Raw genomic sequence first — 17960 nt, forward strand, 5'->3', positions numbered from 1 at the left:
GATTAATTATGGAAGTTTTTTTTTAAACAGACCCCGATGTAGCAGTTTTACAACACGCACATTCTCAAGTTGACAACCGTAAGTGGAAAAATGCTTGGCAGTAGTGATCCCCGTGGAGTTGTGAAGTAACAGGTGTTAAAGTTGGCAGAGCAGCTTTCTGCTGAGTGTGGAGTTAATGACAGTAGTGGCCAAGGGAAATAGTCTAAGACAGCTTTTTTCCTGGAAGATGTATTTAAGAAAATATATTTTACAGCAGGAGAAATGATAGTCTTTATTTAAAAGGGGTTAATTCCCTTGCATAATATTTGTAATGTCTGTAATTATTTGGTTACAGTGTTTATGTAATAATGTGCTGAACATTCCTAGTGCTCTCCTGCAAATATTTATTTAGCTATTCCCATCAAGGAAAGAAGAAAATAAACAGGCAAAATTTTGTGTCAAGTGTATCCACATGAGTGGGCTGCATTGACAAGGACAGCTTTTAATGTCCACTCTCAATTATTGTTGAGGTGGTGCCAGTGAGGCACCTTGAGCTGCTTCAATCCTTGTGATGATTATCCTCATAAAATGAGGTCAGGAGTTCTTGGATTTTAACTCAAAATGGTGAAAACATAACAATATATTTCCAAGTACTGGAGAAAGGTTTGGGTCAGAATTTAAAAATAATAAATTCCCATACATTCCCTGATAATTTTGGATCAGGGAGGGTCTGCTGAAAAAAAAAATTACCAAATGGACGTAGTGCATTTTGTAATTCACATAGCAGCCACCTGTTGATTATGGAGGAGAGTGTTTACAGTGGTAAATAGGTTGTGATCAAGCAGATGCTTTTATATATAGTATTTATCTTGCAGTGTTGCTGGAATCATGTTCTTCCAGGCTAGTACAGAATTCGGTCACACTTATAATTTATACCTTCCAAATGATGAAAAGATGTGGAAAGCACAGAGGTGACTTACCTGCCACAGTTACATCTGTCCGTGACATTGACATAAAGCCCCATTTTATTGCAAAATATTATAAGGCATGATAAATGTGCTAAATAAGATAATTTCAAAACAGTCTTTGGAGGTCGAAACTAGGTATTCATGAGGTACTGTGAACTAACAGCAGCAACAGAAATGCATATGATTCATAATCTGTGACTTCATGGCCTGGCATGTCCCTCACTCTACCATTACTATCAAGCTATGTTTAATGTAGAGTGCATGCTAGGAACAGCACTAGGCAGATCTAAAAATAAAAATACCAACCTAATGAAGCTGGACCACCACATGTATGCTAAGTAGCATGAATAAGACCAAGCTCACAACCAATGTATCAGATTGACAATTTGCAGTCCTATCACATCTAGTTGTGAATGGTATAGAAACAATTAAACAGGATGAAGCTTCTAGTACCTACATTGGGTACACACATTTTTTTTCATATATTTTTACCTGAGACCGAGATTTAAACTAATGGTTCTTATGGGTCACTCTCTGAAAATGGGGCCACAATTAGCTTGTTAAATATTGAAGGAGGCCATTTATTTGAATAGTCACTTCAGCAAATTTCCAACATGAAAATGGCAATCGTCCTCATCTCATCAAATATATTTAACCTTCAATGCACAAGCCCATTTGTTTATAAATATATACAGACCCCGCTGAAGGGTCTCAGCCCGTAACGTCAACTGTACTCCTTTCCATCGATGCTGCCTGGCCTACTGAGTTCGTCCAGCACTTTGTGTGTGTTGCTTGAATTTCCAGTATCTGCAGATGTTGTCTTGTTCACTTATAAATATATCCATGTTCTATATTCATCCTAATCTAGATCAAATAATGACCATGGGACAAACTTAAGTCTTGTTGGAATTCCTAGACAAAGATACATTTACATATTGGGCTTTAATAATGTAAAAATAGAGAAAATATATAGAATAACCTATAACATAATGCATCTCCTGTATATCATATACTTTGTTACAAAACTTAAACATCAGTGCTATCTTCTGTTAACAATGTTATTGAAAATCTTTACCCACCGTAGGCTTTTTTCCTTCTTTCAGTAGTGTTTTCCTTCTCAAAACTCCTTGAATTGTGACACATCCCAGGAAGAAGTTCACTGCCAGCTCTTCAGATTCCACAGAACTGGGAATAAGAAAAAGATAACGTGATGAGCATTGATACAATGCAACAAATCAAAATGGGTCAAGGATGTTCAATACATTTCAACTTGAAGGGTATCTTGATCCAATTTTTTCTTAACATGTAAAAGCCAGAAAGCTGTTTTTCAATACAGTTCAGAGCTCCAACCACATACTCAAAATTTGATTTGTATTTAAATTTCACCATTGACATTTCAAATTATTTGCTTGATTAAATCAGAGCAGACACTGCATCACAATTGTTAAAAATTACCGAACAATCTTGAGACTTGTGTTTCATGCTTCACCTTACAGTATATATTTTCAAATGTCTTTTAGACAGCACCATTACATAAAACAATTTCCAATAAATGTATATGTAATGGAATCAACCGAGGCTATGTTGCAACATCAGGAGCCTATTGATCCTGAACAGCAAATAATGGAGTAATGATGACTTTATGTGAAATAGACATATCTAAATTAATCTCAGGCACTTCCCAGAAATGTTCCCTTCAAAAAAGGTAAATTATGAATCATGTTAGAACAGTTATGTGACAGCTTGATTACCTGGATGTTAGAATCACTTTTAAATGAAAACTAATTTATTCCAATAGCAATTTTCTTCCTTTCTAATTCTGTCCATGCTCTCTTGAGAGCAGGGACTGTTTTATTTATTGCATTTATTGAGATACAGCATGGAATTGGCGCTTCCGGGCCTTCAAGTCCCAGCAATCCCTTAATTTAACCCCAGCCTATTCATGGGGGAATTTGCTACAAACAATTAACCTACCAACTGTTAGGTCTTTGGACTGTGGGAGGAAACTGGAGCACCTGTAAGAAACCCATGCCGTCACAGGGAGAACGTACAAACTCTTTACAGGCAGATGCGGGAATAGCCTACACTCATTACACTACTTGCCCCAGCCTGCTCAACAATAGCTCACAGAGCCAGTTTCTGCACATTGCCTCAGTAGCTCAGTCCATAGTAAGAAGGGCAAGTGTTTGCACCAAGATCCTGTAACCGCAGCTCCTCCATCACCATCCCTCCCTCCCCCACTCCATTCCTTCCTTTCGCATCCTTATCTCTCTCTTGCTCTGTATTAGTGCTATCTTTCATGGTAACATATCCTGAGTACTAAACTGGGTACTACAGTATATGCACTTGGTTTACACAAACCCATGAGAATTCATTCTGAGTTCACAGGTTGTGCTGAAGCAATTGATTTGAGCAGGAAAAGTACATTGTGATTCAGAATCCAAAACTAAGGAAAAGCCTGTCATCTTTGATTCCTGTTCCAATTATATTCCAGGAAGAATGTACATATGCATTCATTTGACTTGAAGTTCCTTAAACAAGAAGTACTGTGCTTATGAAAACTTATCCTATCAACTCCTTGTCCCATCTGGCACAACATCACCACTCACAGGCAAATGCTGTACACTTTCTCACTGGTTCACACAACATTGAACCATGCAGCAATAAGATTATCAATTTATTACTGCAGAAACATCAGTGGAGACCAGTACTTTGCACCTGCATTCCCAGAGCAGCAGGTAGTCTGACTGCATGAGTATTTTCAAGGTGACTTTGCACCTATGCATGTGTGAACTCAGGACTAAGAGCTCGACAATAAATAAATCAAAGATCTGTGGGTAGCACAAAGCAGCATTATCAATTCATTGTTTTTACTAAATTAAGTACTAAAGGAGCTAGGAATACATTTATCACCTTAACAGCATTCAATGAAACAGGTGCTGTTCCTATTCAACTGATCTCTGCTGGAAAGTGCACAGTTAAGTGCAAGGCTACGTCCACACTAGAAGGGATAAATCCGTAACCAAAGCTTTTTCTCTTCGTTTTGACCCTCCGTCCACACTGAAACGGCATTTTCCTCCCCTGAAAATGGAGCTTTTCTAAAACGCTGTCCAAAGTGTTTAAATCTGAAAACGCCGGTTGGGTGTTGTAGTGTGTACGGGGTAATTGGAGGTTTTAAAATACCTGTCATCCCTTTCATCGGTGAAGAGACTATGGCTGTAGGAAATATTTCCAGGGTGACCCCTCTGTGGGAGTGGGGAAGATGTTGGTGGGGCCACCCGGGAGTCTGTGTGTCTGTATGTATAGCTATTGTAGTGGCTATGAGGCTGGTATTGTGGCGGTGAAAAGTACTGAGGGGGAGCCATCATATTCCTCATCATTGCAAATCCCTCTGCAACAGAGTTAGTTAGTATTTCAATGTTCATTGTCAGCCGGGTCATACTGTCCGTGAACTCCCTGTTGGATTCCTCCATACGCTCCAGTATTTGTTTTTTCAGTTTTAAGTCCTCCTGCGCGAGAGCCAACAGATGTCCATCGTTTGGCAATTTCCCTTTAAGTTTTTCTAGTCTGTAACTGGACAAACGCCACCAAGTATACCGTTTTCTCTTCACTTGTTTTCTGTAGATGTGTCCTGCGCATGCCCAGTAGGAGGAGATTCACCCAAATACCTGTTTTAATGAGGACGGAGGTATTTTCAAAAACGCCTGGTGTGGATGCCTATCGTTTTTACGCGAAACCAGCATTTGCAAAATTATCCTGTCTATTGTGGATGTAGCCCAAGTAAATATGCATATATCTGTTGACATTTCACAAAATGAAATTTAAATTCTTTTTAGCAAATTTGCAAATGTGACCACAAATTGCCACAAGAGCGAGCATAGAAATGCTTTGTACTCCTCATTTTAAAAAAAAGTTTGATTATCAAAGGACACATCATAACAGCTAACATGCATTAAATTACTCCTAGTTAGAACATTGTTGAATTCTTCTGTGGTGCTGTCATGGTAAAATTCTTATTATTCAGAACAAGAAACATTATCAGGATGTATAACACAATAATACACTCAGTACTTTGACATCAGAAAGAAACTGAATCAAACACCCAGAGACAGAAAGGCATCCAAATTTCAAAATCCACCACCATGTTGGTCAGTTGATTCAAAGGAGAGGAAGCAGATTCATTGATCCATTTTAGTTTCACCACCCTGATTATACTTCGGACAGAAGGGAAATGAGCCACGTGAATTCCTCTTAGAAAGAGATTATTACCTGTTGGTTTTCATGTGCCCTCGAGAGCCATTCCTCCCAACTCGTGGCACTGGACAAAGAGAATAATAGAAACGGTTCCTGCAGAATTTTATTGTAGTTTAAAAAAAAGCAATATGCAGGAAGATTGTATGTATTTATGATTATCAAGTTATCGTGGCACTATTAAATAAATTAAACAACTGAAGTAAGACAATCACAAACTGGAGAAATTCTGCAGGTGCTGCAAGTCCAAGCAACGTACACAAAATGCTGGAGGAACTCAGGAGGCCAGGTAGCATCTATGGAAAAGAGTAGTTGACATTTCAGGCCGAGACCCTTTGGCAGGACTGGAGAAGAAAATCTGAGGAGTAGGTTTAAAAGGTGGGGAGAGGGAAGCGATGGGCAGGCAACGAGATAAGGTGAGAGAGGGAAAAAGGAATGGAGAATGGGGGAAATACCAGAAGTTCGAGAAATTGATGTTCATGGCATCAGGTTGGAGGCTACCCAGGATGTTCCTCCAACCCAAGTGTGGCCTCATCACAACAGTGGAGGAGGCCATGCATAGACATATCTGAATGGGAATGGGAAGTGGAATTGAAATGGGTGGCCACTGGGAGATCCCACTTTTTCTGGTGCTCAGCGAAGCAGTCTCCTAATCTATGTCGGGTCCCACTGATAGACAGGAGGCCACACCGGGAGCATTGGACAACAGACTTTCAGGTGAAATGTCGTCTTACCTGGAAGGACTGTTTGGGGCCCTGAATGGTAGTGAGGGAGGAGGTAAGAGGCAGGTATAGTACTTGTTCCACTCTCAAGGATAAATGCCAGGAAGGAGATCAGTGGGGAGGGACGAATGGACAAGGGAGACCACTCCCCCTCCTCCACCATTCCCCCTCCTTCACCATTCCCCATCCCTTTTTCCCTCTCTCACATTATCTTGTTGCCTTCCCATCGCCTCCATCCAGTGTTTCTCCCCCTTTTCTTTCTTCCATGGCTTTCTGTCCTCTTCTATCAGACTCCCCCTTCTCCAGCCCTGTATCTCTTTCACCAATCATCTTCCCAGCTCTTTACTTCATCCCTCCCCCTTCAGGTTTCACCTATCACCTTGTATTTCTCTCTCCCCTCCCCCCATCTTTTAAGCCTGCTCTCTAGTCGGTTCCTCGACATGTTGGTTCAAAAAACCATCCCGCATACATTCCAAGAAATCCTCTTCCTCAGCACCTTTACCAATTTGGTTCACCCAATCTACATGTAGATTGAAGTCACCCATTATAACTGCTGTTCCTTTATTGCACACATTTCTAATTTCCTGTTTAATACCATCTCCGACCTCACTACTACTGTCAGTGCTGGGACCCCAGTTGTTTACAATATATATTAATGACTTGGATGAGGGAATTAAATGCAGCATCTCCAAGTTTGCGGATGACACGAAGCTGGGTGGCAGTGTTAGCAGTGAGGAGGATGCTAAGAGGATGCAGGGTGACTTGGATAGGTTGGGTGAGTGGGCAAACTCATGGCAGATGCAATTTAATGTGGATAAATGTGAAGTTATCCACTTTGGTGGCAAAAATAGGAAAACAGATTATTATCTGAATGGTGGCCGATTAGGAAAAGGGGAGGTGCAACGAGACCTGGGTGTCATTATACACCAGTCATTGAAAGTGGGCATGCAGGTACAGCAGGCGGTGAAAAAGGCGAACGGTATGCTGGCATTTATAGCGAGAGGATTCGAGTACAGGAGCAGGGAGTTACTACTGCAGTTGTACAAGGCCTTGGTGAGACCACACCTGGAGTATTGTGTGCAGTTTTGGTCCCCTAATCTGAGGAAAGACATCTTTGCCATAGAGGGAGTACAAAGAAGGTTCACCAGATTGATTCCTGGGATGGCAGGTCTTTCATATGAAGAAAGACTGGATGAACTGGGCTTGTACTCGTTGGAATTTAGAAGATTGAGGGGGGATCTGATTGAAACGTATAAGATCCTAAAGGGATTGGACAGGCTAGATGCGGGAAGATTGTTCCCGATGTTGGGGAGGTCCAGAACGAGGGGTCACAGTTTGAGGATAGAGGGGAAGCCTTTTAGGACCGAGATTAGGAAAAACTTCTTCACACAGAGAGTGGTGAATCTGTGGAATTCTCTGCCACAGCAAACTGTTGAGGCCAGTTCATTAGCTATGTTTAAAAGGAAGTTAGATATGGCCCTTGTGGCTACAGGGGTCAGGGGGTATGGAGGGAAGGCTGGGTTCTGAGTTGGATGATCAGCCATGATCATAATAAATGGCGGTGCAGGCTCGAAGGGCCGAATGGCCTACTCCTGCACCTATTTTCTATGTTTCTATGTTTCTATGTTTCTAAACCTTTTTCTCAGCTTTTTCTCTCCAGTCTTGCCAAAGGGTCTTGGCCCGAAACATCAACTGTACTTTTCCATAGATGCTGCCTAGCCTGCTGAGTTCCTCCAGCATTTTGTGTGTGTTAACTGAAGTAAGAACAATGGGGTTTAGGATCACATGTACTATTAAATGACAAACACTCAGTGGATTCCAATTTTCCCTCATCATGCATCTTCCATCTGGTATTGTACACCTGATGTAACTGGGTACGTGTTGGATGTTGAATGAGCATTCAAAGACTTTGCAATAGGCACTGCATACACAACCACTGAAGTCAGGCTAAACAGCCAATAATTCATTATTTGTCTTTCTCCCTCTTAAAGAGTAGAGTGACACTTGTAATTTACCAATCCCCTGGAACTATTATTGACTCTGGTGATCCCTGGAAGATCACTATTAGTGCATCCACAATCTCTTCATACCTTTTTCAGAACCCTGTGGTATAGTCCATGTTGGCCAGGTGACTTATCCACCTTCAGACTTCTCAGCTTTCAAAGCACCTTCTCCTTAGTGACAGTGACTACACTCATTTCTGCCCCTGACACTTTCAAAGTTTTGACATGTACCCACAGTGAAGACTGACACAAAGTACTTAACCAGTTCGTCCGCCATTTCTTTGTTCCTTATTACTACTTTTTCAGTGTCATCTTCCTGTGGTCCAATGTCTTCCTTTGCTTCTCATTTACTATTTTTATATCTGAAAATACTTTTTAGTATCCTCTTTTATGTTACTAACTAGCTTATCTTATTTCTTTTCTTATTACTTTTGGTTGTCTTTTGATGTTTTTAATAAGATTCCCAATCCTCTAGCTTTCTGCTAGCTTTCACAATATTGTATGCTCCCTTTATTGCTTTTCTGCTGTCCTTGACTTCTCTTGTCAGCCACCTTCGCTTCACCTTTCTTTTTGAATGCTGCTTCTTCTCAGGTTGAAATGATCCTGCATCTTCTGAATTACTCCCAGAAACTCCTGCCATTGCTGCTCTACCATACTCCCTGCTAGAGTTCTCTTTCTGTCTACTTTAACCAGATCCTCTCTCATGCTTCTGTAGCTACCCTTACTCAACTGTAATGCTGATACGTTTGATTTTAGCTTCTCCCTCTCAAAATTGTAGGGTGAATTCTATTACATTATAACTTGCTCCTAAGGGTTCCTTTACCTAATCAGATCTGTCTCATTGCAGAAAATTGCCTTTTCCCCAGTGGGCTCAACCACTGGGGAATGTCTTCATTCCTTCTCTAGAGATACAGTGCCAACCTAATTTTCCCAGCCTACCTTCTTATTGAAGTTCCCCATTACCATTATAACATTGTGTTTTATACAAGCCTTTTTGATTTCTGATTGTAGTTTAATGCCACATCCTAGCTACTGCTCAGAGTTTGTATATACAAAAATTCCCATCAGGGTCTTTTTACCTTTGCAGCTTCTTAACTCTAACCACAAGAATGCTTCATCCTACATCACTTCTTGCTAAGGATATGGTTTCATTATATATACCAAAACAGCCAACCCACCCTCTCTGTCCACCTGCTTGTCTTTTTGATAGGTTTTGTATCCTTAACTGCTTAGGTCCCGATTGTAATCTTCTTTTAGCCACATTTCTATGATGCTCACAACATTGTACCTGCCAATTTCTAACTGTGCCATAAGCTCATCTACCTTGTTTCAAATTCTGCATCTATTCAAACATAACACATTAAGACCTGTACTTACCACCTCTGTCTCAAATTTGTCTCCATGTAGCCTGAAGTTAAATTCTTACTATTTTCTAATCTTTCTGTCTTCTTTTAATTCTGGATATTTCAGTTATCTATTCTCTGCTCTTCTTCTCTCTTTAACTTTATCTATATTTTTCCAATCCGTTGAACCTAATCCCCTAATTTAGTTCAAAGCCTTATCCACAGCCCTAGTTATGTGATTCACCGGGACTCTGGTCCTAACTTGGCTCAGGTGGAGCCTGTCACATCTTTCCTTATCTCCTCCCTCTTTGCCTATTACTGGTGTGAATGTTCCACAAATTCAAACCCACTTCTTCAACACTAATCTTTGAACCACACATTTAACACTGTCATCTTGTTGACTGTGCCAATTTGCACTGAAAAGTACATTCAAATCCTGAGACTCCTCCACGATGGCATGCTTGCCACAGTCATGATCAGCAACAGTAACTGTGAGCCATTTCAAGTTAGATCAGGAGTAAAACAGGGATGTGTGATTGCTCCAACTTTGTTCACTATCTTCATTGCGACAATCATCCACGTTATCAAGGACGACCTACCCCCAGGAATTGAAATTGTCTACAGAACAGATGGCAGACTTTTCAATCTTGCCCGTCTCGTCCAAAACGAAGATATCCACGAGTTCCTTCATCGAGTTCCAATACGCAGACACTCCAACAGTGTTGCAGCTCTTTCAGAAAACCACCTACAACAGATTCTGACTACCTTCAACCGTGCATACACGAAACTTGGACTTACCATCAATTCCAAGAAGACTCAGATCATCTATCAACCATCACCAACTGAGACAAATTGGATAGAACCATCAATTCAAATTGGCGAAACAACCCTGGAAAACATGGACCACTTTCCATATCTTGGAAGTCACCTCTCCTCCAATGTTGACCTTAATGACAAGATCCAACATCGTCTTAAATGCACTGGAACAGCTTTTGGATGTCTCCGAACAAGAGTCTTTCATGATCGTGACATCCGAACAGACACCAAAATATTAGTGTACAAAGCAGTGGTAATCCCAACGCTCCTGTATGCATCAGAAACCTGGACAACATATTGACGACATCTGAAGGCACTTGAAAAGTTCCATCAATACTGTCTTTGAAACATCTTAAATATCAGCTGGGAAGATAGAAGAACCAATGAAGCAAAAACGACAAACATTGAAGCCTACGTCATCAAGAACCAACTAAGATAGAGTGGTCACGTTGTTCGGATGAAAGACGAACGTCTGCTGAAACAAATCTTCTACTCCCAGCTCAAAGGTGGCAAACGTAAAAGAGGCAGACAACAGAAGAGATTCAAAGATGTCTTAAAAGCTAACATGAAGAAATGTAACATCGACATCAACAATTGGGAAACTAATGCCAAGGACAGGAAACTCTGGCAAGCCATCATCCAAGAAGGAACAGCAACTTTAAAAGCCAACAGATGTGCAGAATTCCAAGAAAAGAGAAGAAAATGGAAAGAGAGGCAGCAACAACCAAAGCTCGATCTGCCTTCGGGAACTACCGGTCCTGAATGCGGAAGAACTTTCAAAGCCAAGATTGGACTCATAAGCCACTTGAGAGCCCATAAGTAGATCAACAGAACGAAGACCATCATCCCTGACCTCGAGGGATAGCTACGACGACGACTATCCACAATTACAACAATATTTCTCTTCTTTTCCCCCTCTTGAATGGCTCCCTGAACCACGGTGCCAAGATTAGGTTGCTCATCCTTCCTGTAGCTTCCATGCTCGTTCGCACCCAGGCCAGTTGTACAGGCATCGGAACTCCTCTACCTTGACTTCTTCTCTCTGAAAGGCTCACTCCATCTATATCAATTCTGCAACACAGCAGCATGGCTCATTCCTCAAACTCCTTTTGCATGCCTTCACTCCCTTCTCATTGTTTGCTGTGATAATTTACCATAATTTACTTCAGAAATGGTGTTAGTAGTAATGTTTTAGTATTAGTATTAGTCAAATTTCCTGCCTTTTGAACTACCAGTGAGTTGATACATGTATTCTGTAGCACCATCTTAAACTAGAAGTTATATCTGGGGTAGTCTAGGATCCAAGGGCACAGCCTCAGAATAAAGGGACATCTATTTAGAATAGAGATGAGGAGCAATTCCTTTAGCCAGAGGGTAGCGAATCTGTGGAATTCAATGCTGTGGAGGCTAAGTCATTGGGTATATTTAAAGCAGAGGTTGATAGGTTCTTGTTTAGTCTGGGTATCAAAGGTTACAGAGAGAAGGCAAGAGAAAGTGGTGGAGAGGAATAATTTGGACATGGAGGAGCAGAATTGATGGGCCAAATGACCCAATTTCCTCCTGTGCCTTATGGTCATGGAATTAAGCAGAATCAACATGGAATTATGAAAGGAAAATTATTTTTATCTAATCTACTTTAAGAATGACATAGAATGGATAAGGAAGAGTGGATATGGTACATTTAGATCTTTTGATCAGGTCATTTGGTCAATAAGATTAGAATACATGGAATTGGAGTAAACTGATGTGAATTGGAAATTTGTTACAAGACAAAAAACAACTAATGAGAATGAACAAACCCTTAGGTTAGCAGGCTGTGAGTAGTGAGGTATGAAAGGGATAGGTGCTTATGGTTTATATATAACCTATATCGAGAGGTGGGATGACATTGCAAACGATCACTTTCGCTGGAGGTTGGAACTACGCAGAGGTCTAAAAAGAGGAGAAGAGAAGCTGAGGCTTGCTGCTGAAGAAAACCGTACTTGTTGGAAAAACAGCACCAAGACAACACTGGAGGACAGTGCCTTTAAGTGCAGTCGCTGCAGCCGAGACTGTCACTCCCATGTGGGCCTCTATAGCCACAACAAACGCTGCTTTACCAACACAGACTGAAGCAAGACTTTCCAGGCGCAGATCCATGGTCTCGCAAGACCATGGACGCCACCACCAAATGATTAAGCTGAACTGATGATCAAGTGTCAAAATTTCCACATTTGTTGATAAAAATTAGCTGGGATTGAGATTTGGGAGGAAGATGCTTAAAGTGGAGCTAAGTGAGTGACATAAATATGACAAATAGAAAAAAATGAAGTTATTCTTTTTGGTGCACAAAATGTAAAAACTAATTAATTTCTAAATGGTGAAAGATTAGGGAACATTGATCTTAAAAAGAATTTGGGGTGCAAGTCATTAGAGGCTAAATTGCAGCTCTAATGAATAATTATGCTGGACTTTATTTCTAGTGGAGTCGAGTACAAATTAGTGAAAATTGCAATAATTATGTCAGGCCTTGCTGAGTTAGCACCTGGTTTACTATGTACTTTTAGACCCCTTGGTTGCATTCTTGTCATAGAAGAGATGCACTGAAGATTCACTGGTTCCAAAGAATCATCTGCTTAACTTCTCCTCATACAGTGTGTATGCTGTATGTGGGGCGGCTGAGCAGATAAAACCTCTATTTACACGGGTTGAATGAAGGGAATATATTCATCCTATTTGAAAAGTCTAGGTCTTGCGGTCAGGATCAAAACATTGGGTAGGCCATTTAGAACTGAGTGCAAGAGTAATTTCCTCAAGCAAATAATTATTGGAATCCTCTACTCTGGAGATCTGTGGAGGCATGTTATCGAGATATTTCAAAACAGAGATCAACAGATTTTTAATATTAAGGTAATATGGGCATAGGAAGCGCAGCAGCTACGGATAAAAGTGGAAATTGAGTGCAATAAAGTTGGACTTCACCTAAATGCTAAAAAGACAGAGTACATGGCGTTTAACTGCGATGAAGGTACTCTCAAGACCTTAAAGAATGATACCATTAAGAAAGTCCTCGGGTCAAGAATGATGAGTTTGGAGAAGGACATAAAGATACGGAAGGCGCTGGCGTGGAGGGCTATGAACGACATGAAGGAAATCTGGAAGTCGAACCTGACCAGAAGGCTTAAAAAGAAGATCTTCATTGCAGTCATAGGGTCTATTCTCACGTACGGATGCAAGACGTGGACACTCACCAAGACTATGCGAAAGTCTGTAGATGGTTGCTATACAGGAATGCTCCGGATGGTCTTGACATGAATTGGCAACAGCACATGACGAACATTGAGCTCTATGACGACCTACCGATGCTCACCACTAAAATCGAGGCGAAAAGACTGCAACTAGCGGGGCACTATCTACGCCACCCCGAGCTACCTGCCAGCCTAGTCATCATATGGGAGCCCAAGCATGGGAGGATGAACCCTGGGCGCCCTCCCAAGACTATGGTCAACATGCTCCTAGAAGGCAGTGGCGCAGCTAATGTAGATGAACTGAACACACTGATGAGGGAGAGGGAGAAGTGGAGAATCCGTCATCGTGCCCAACGTCGGTCCCCTAGGCCTGAGTCGATGTAGTAGTAGTAGTAGTAGTTGTAGTAGTAGTAAGTAGGCATAGTGCAAGAAACTGATGTTGAGGGAGATCATTATTGAAAGATGATGGCACATGCTTGAAGGTCCAAACACCATTCCTATATTTATTCTTCTAAATGCACAAACATATAGCCAATGAAGTCTCTTCCAACATTATTCTGAAAGCAATGAGCAACATGAATGGACAAAGGAACAGGAAATTTAATACATAGTGTCAAGAATACAGAGTAAAATAGTTGTTCCATGAAATTACCAGAGAAATGTAAGTTTAAAGCGATTTCCTAAAAAGCTGGTCTGGCTGGATATTGAGTTAATTATCATTTTAAGGAGCTTGAATGGTCACAGTCCTGCCCACAGCAAGCTCTACTATACAACAGAAAATCCCCGAAAAGTTTAATGATCAAATTATCTGTTAATCATTGATATCATATGAAATTATCTTAAATATGCAAAGAGGAAAAAGAAAATACAACACTGTTAATGCCAATTGCCCAATCTTGAAATTAGGACAATTTTTGAAAACAATGATTGTTTCAAATCTGTGCTATTATATTCAGAGGTAAATTTTAAATCAACAGTCCATGCAATTCAGAAAATTTAATTTAAACTTATTTTTGTAATGGCTGGTTTTATGTTGTCAATGCTTATCAACCATCTTTAAGGTCCAAGTGACCAAAGAGCAACCCTCTAATTTGCAATGTGGATTCCATTTTTAAAAAGGAAAACATGACTAGCCCTTCATTCCACACTGATACTGCTGCTGCCCAGATTGGGATCCAGCTGAATTCGGACTCAGGACCATCCACTTCGAAGTCCTGTGCTGATGCCACTACACCACTGGCTGGCCCACCCTTTGGGTAGACCACTAAAAAAAACATCCTATTCTAGGCTCCATTGTGGCAAGCGATTACCAGGTGAACAGCCACCTTCCAAAAATACTTGTTTCCCTTATCAAGTATGACAGTTTCTTTGTTTCCTTTACGGCACATTAGCCATTGCAAAATGGGAAGGGAAGCAAGCCATCTACAATCACAATGGAGTGCCTTTGAAGAAATGAGGTTACATTCAGAGATAAACTTTAAAGATGAATCTCATGTTTATCCAAACATGCTTAAAAGGCTACACTTCTTCCTAAAAGCTGGTTGTTTTCTTAAAGTTGGAGTTAGTAATTCAACTTGACTTGTAGCCTACTATGACTATATCATCTCTATAAAAAGAAATGTTTGAAAACACAGCTGGTACCAGCAACCCTTTTTTCCTGAGTCTTATGCAAAGACCACTAGTACCATAGTCACTATAGTACCTGCTAATACTTTCTCCAAATGCTACACAAGACAGATTTGTCCTCACTAGAACCAGAGTCTAGCACAAGATTTTCATCGAACAGACACGGCCTCTTATAGGTTCAAACTAAAATATACTGAAAATTACAGTGATCACTGTTTTTCAGGCTTTTTGGGAATGGCCTGGGGATTTCCAGCCATGTCCCCAAAGCCTCCTGAAATAACAATGTCCTATATCAGTAAAGAGAAACAGCACATTTTCTGCTTAGATATGGGAACATCCCTACCACAACTCTAACTGACAGGGTCAAACCCTTGTTTTCTCACTCTATTGACTACAGGAAGCATACTTGAAATTAATTTAAAAATGTTATCTTAATTCTTGATGGAGGACAATCAACAGAACAAAACTGTCAACTTAAAAGCAACTTCAGAAGTCTCAAATGTGGCTGAAATGAGATATGATACACAACCCAGTAAAAGTTACTGTCACAGTTGAGGAAGTGCAGCCATACTTTGTGATATAGTGTCTTAGACATATGTGCACAGTATCTGAAAGTGTGCGCAGTGCAGAGATAAGAAACTGAAGACAGTATTGTTGGAATATACACATGTAACATAAACAACTAACCAGACGAATCAGGAATCAGGTTTAATATCAGTGGCATATGTTGTGAAATTTGTTTTGCAGTAGCACACTGCAATACATAGTAATAAAAGAACTATAAAACACAGTAAGTATATATAAAAATAAATTAAATATGTAGTGCAAAAACAGAGGGGAAAATACTGGGGTAGTGTTCATTGGCTCATTGTCCGTTCAGAAATCTGATGGTAGAGGGGAAGAAGCTGTTCCTGAAGTGAATAAGTGAGAGTCTTCACGCTCCTGTAAATTCTCTTTGATGGTAGCAATGAAAAGAGGGCATTCACAGGATAATGGGCTCCTTAGTGATGGATGCCGCCTTTTAGAGGTGTCGTGGATGCTGGGGAGGCTAGTGCTCAAGAAGAAGCTGGCTGAGCTTATAACTTTCCGCAGCTTTCTCAGATCCTGTGCAGTGGCTCCTCCATACCAGGTGGTAATGCAACCAGTTGAGCCCAGGATAGATGTTGACATGAACTTGAACTGCTCACCCTTTCACTTCTAAACCCTTGATGAGGACTGGTGTGTGTTCCCTTGATTATACTTCCTGAAGATCAATTGTTTGGTCTTACTAACAATGAGTGCAAGGTTGTTGTTGTGTCACACTTGCTCCTGTATGCCTCCTCATCACCATCTGAAATTCTGCCAACAGTTGTGACGTTGGCAAATTTATAGATGGTTTTTGAACTGTACCTAGCCACATAGTTGAGTGTAGAGAGAGTAGGGCACTGGGCCAGGTACACATCCTTGAGATGCACCAGTGTTGATTGTCAGCAAGGAGGAAATGTTATTTTGATCCACACAGACTGTGGTCTCGCAATGAGGAAGTCAAGGATCTAGTTGCAGCAGAAGGTATAGAGCCCCAAGCTTTGGAGCTTTTTGACTAGAACAGAGGGTATGATTGTATTGAATGCTGAAATGTTGTCAATAAACTATTACTATTGTCCAGATTAACCAAGGCCGAGTGGAGAGTCGGTGTGATTGCATCCACTGTAGACTTATTGTAGTGATAGGGAAACTGCAGCAGGTTCAGTTCCTTGCTTAGGCAGGAGTGATTTTAGCCATGATCAACCTCTCAAAGCATTTCATTACAGAAGATGTCAGTTCCACTGAGCGATAGTTGTTGAGGCAGCTTGCCCTGCACTTCTTGAGCACTGGAATAATTGTCACCCTTTTGAAGCAGGTGGGAGCCTCCAAATGTAGCAGTGAGGGATTGAAGATGTCCTGGAATACTCATGCCAGTTTGCTGGCACAGGTTTCAGAGCTCTATCCAGTACACCATCAGTGCCTGACTCCTTGCGAGTGTTACCCTCTTGAAAGATGTTCTGATGTTGGCCTTTGAGACAGAGATCACAGGTTCACCAGATGCTAGAGATTCACACAGGTATAGTTTTATTCTTCCTTTTAAAGTGTGCATAAAAGGCATTGAGGTCATCTGAGAGTTATGTATGGCAATGATGCTTGTTAGGTTTTGCTTTGTGGGAAGTAATGACCTGCAAATCTTGGCAGAGCTGACATGCATCTGATTCTGTCTCTAACCTCAGAATTGTTTATTTCAGTGTTAAAATAGTCTTCCATAGATTATACTTTATACTTGCCAAACAATTGATACTAGAATGCACAATCATCACAGAGATATTTGATTCTGCGCTTCCCACTCCCTGGATTACAAATATTAAATATTAAAAATATTAAAAATAGTAAAAATCAGTAAATATTGAAAATTTAAATTATAAATCATAAATAGAAAATAGAAAAATGGAAAGTAAGGTAGTGCAAAAAAACCGAAAGGCCGGTCCGGATATTTGGAGGGTACGGCCCAGATCCAGGTCAGGATCCATTCAGCAGTCTTATCACAGTTGGAAAGAAGCTGTTCCCAAATCTGGCCGTACAGGTCTTCAAGCTCCTGAGCCTTCTCCTGGAGGGAAGAGGGACGAAAAGTGTGTTGGCTGGGTGGGTCGTGTCCTTGATTATCCTGGCAGCACTGCTCCGACAGCGTGCGGTGTAAAGTGAATCCAAGGACAGAAGATTGGTTTGTGTGATGTGCTGCGCCGTGTTCACGATCTTCTGCAGCTTCTTTCTGTCTTGGACAGGACAACTTCCATACCAGGTTGTGATGCACTCTAGAAGAATGCTTTCTATGGTGCATCTATAAAAATTAGTGAGGGTTTTAGGGGACAGGCCAAATTTCTTTAGTTTTCTCAGGAAGTAAAGGCGCTGGTAGGCCTTCTTGGCAGTGGACTCTGCTTGGCTGGACCAAGTCAGGTCATTTGTGATATTGACCCCGAGGAACTTAAAGCTTTTGACCTGTTCCACTTGTGCACCACCG

At 40.9% G+C, this 17960-nt stretch overlaps 1 protein-coding gene across 9 annotated transcripts in view; it reads right to left on the reverse strand.

The window, feature by feature from the left end:
- Positions 1–17960, reverse strand: part of ralgps2 (Ral GEF with PH domain and SH3 binding motif 2) — a 566060-nt gene that overhangs the window by 71613 nt on the left and 476487 nt on the right. For 6 of the 9 annotated variants that reach the window (XM_063063722.1, XM_063063725.1, XM_063063719.1 and 3 more), the window contains 2 exons: positions 5217–5294; positions 2027–2132 (listed from right to left, as the gene is read on the reverse strand). In XM_063063722.1, coding sequence (XP_062919792.1) covers positions 2027–2132; positions 5217–5294 — 184 coding nt within the window. The remainder of the gene's footprint in view (positions 1–2026; positions 2133–5216; positions 5295–17960) is intronic. The other 3 variants (XM_063063724.1, XM_063063726.1, XM_063063723.1) reach the window with 1 other exon arrangement.

This window comes from Mobula hypostoma, chromosome 12 (assembly GCF_963921235.1).
Source record: "Mobula hypostoma chromosome 12, sMobHyp1.1, whole genome shotgun sequence".
In the NCBI taxonomy this organism is placed as follows: domain Eukaryota; kingdom Metazoa; phylum Chordata; class Chondrichthyes; order Myliobatiformes; family Myliobatidae; genus Mobula; species Mobula hypostoma.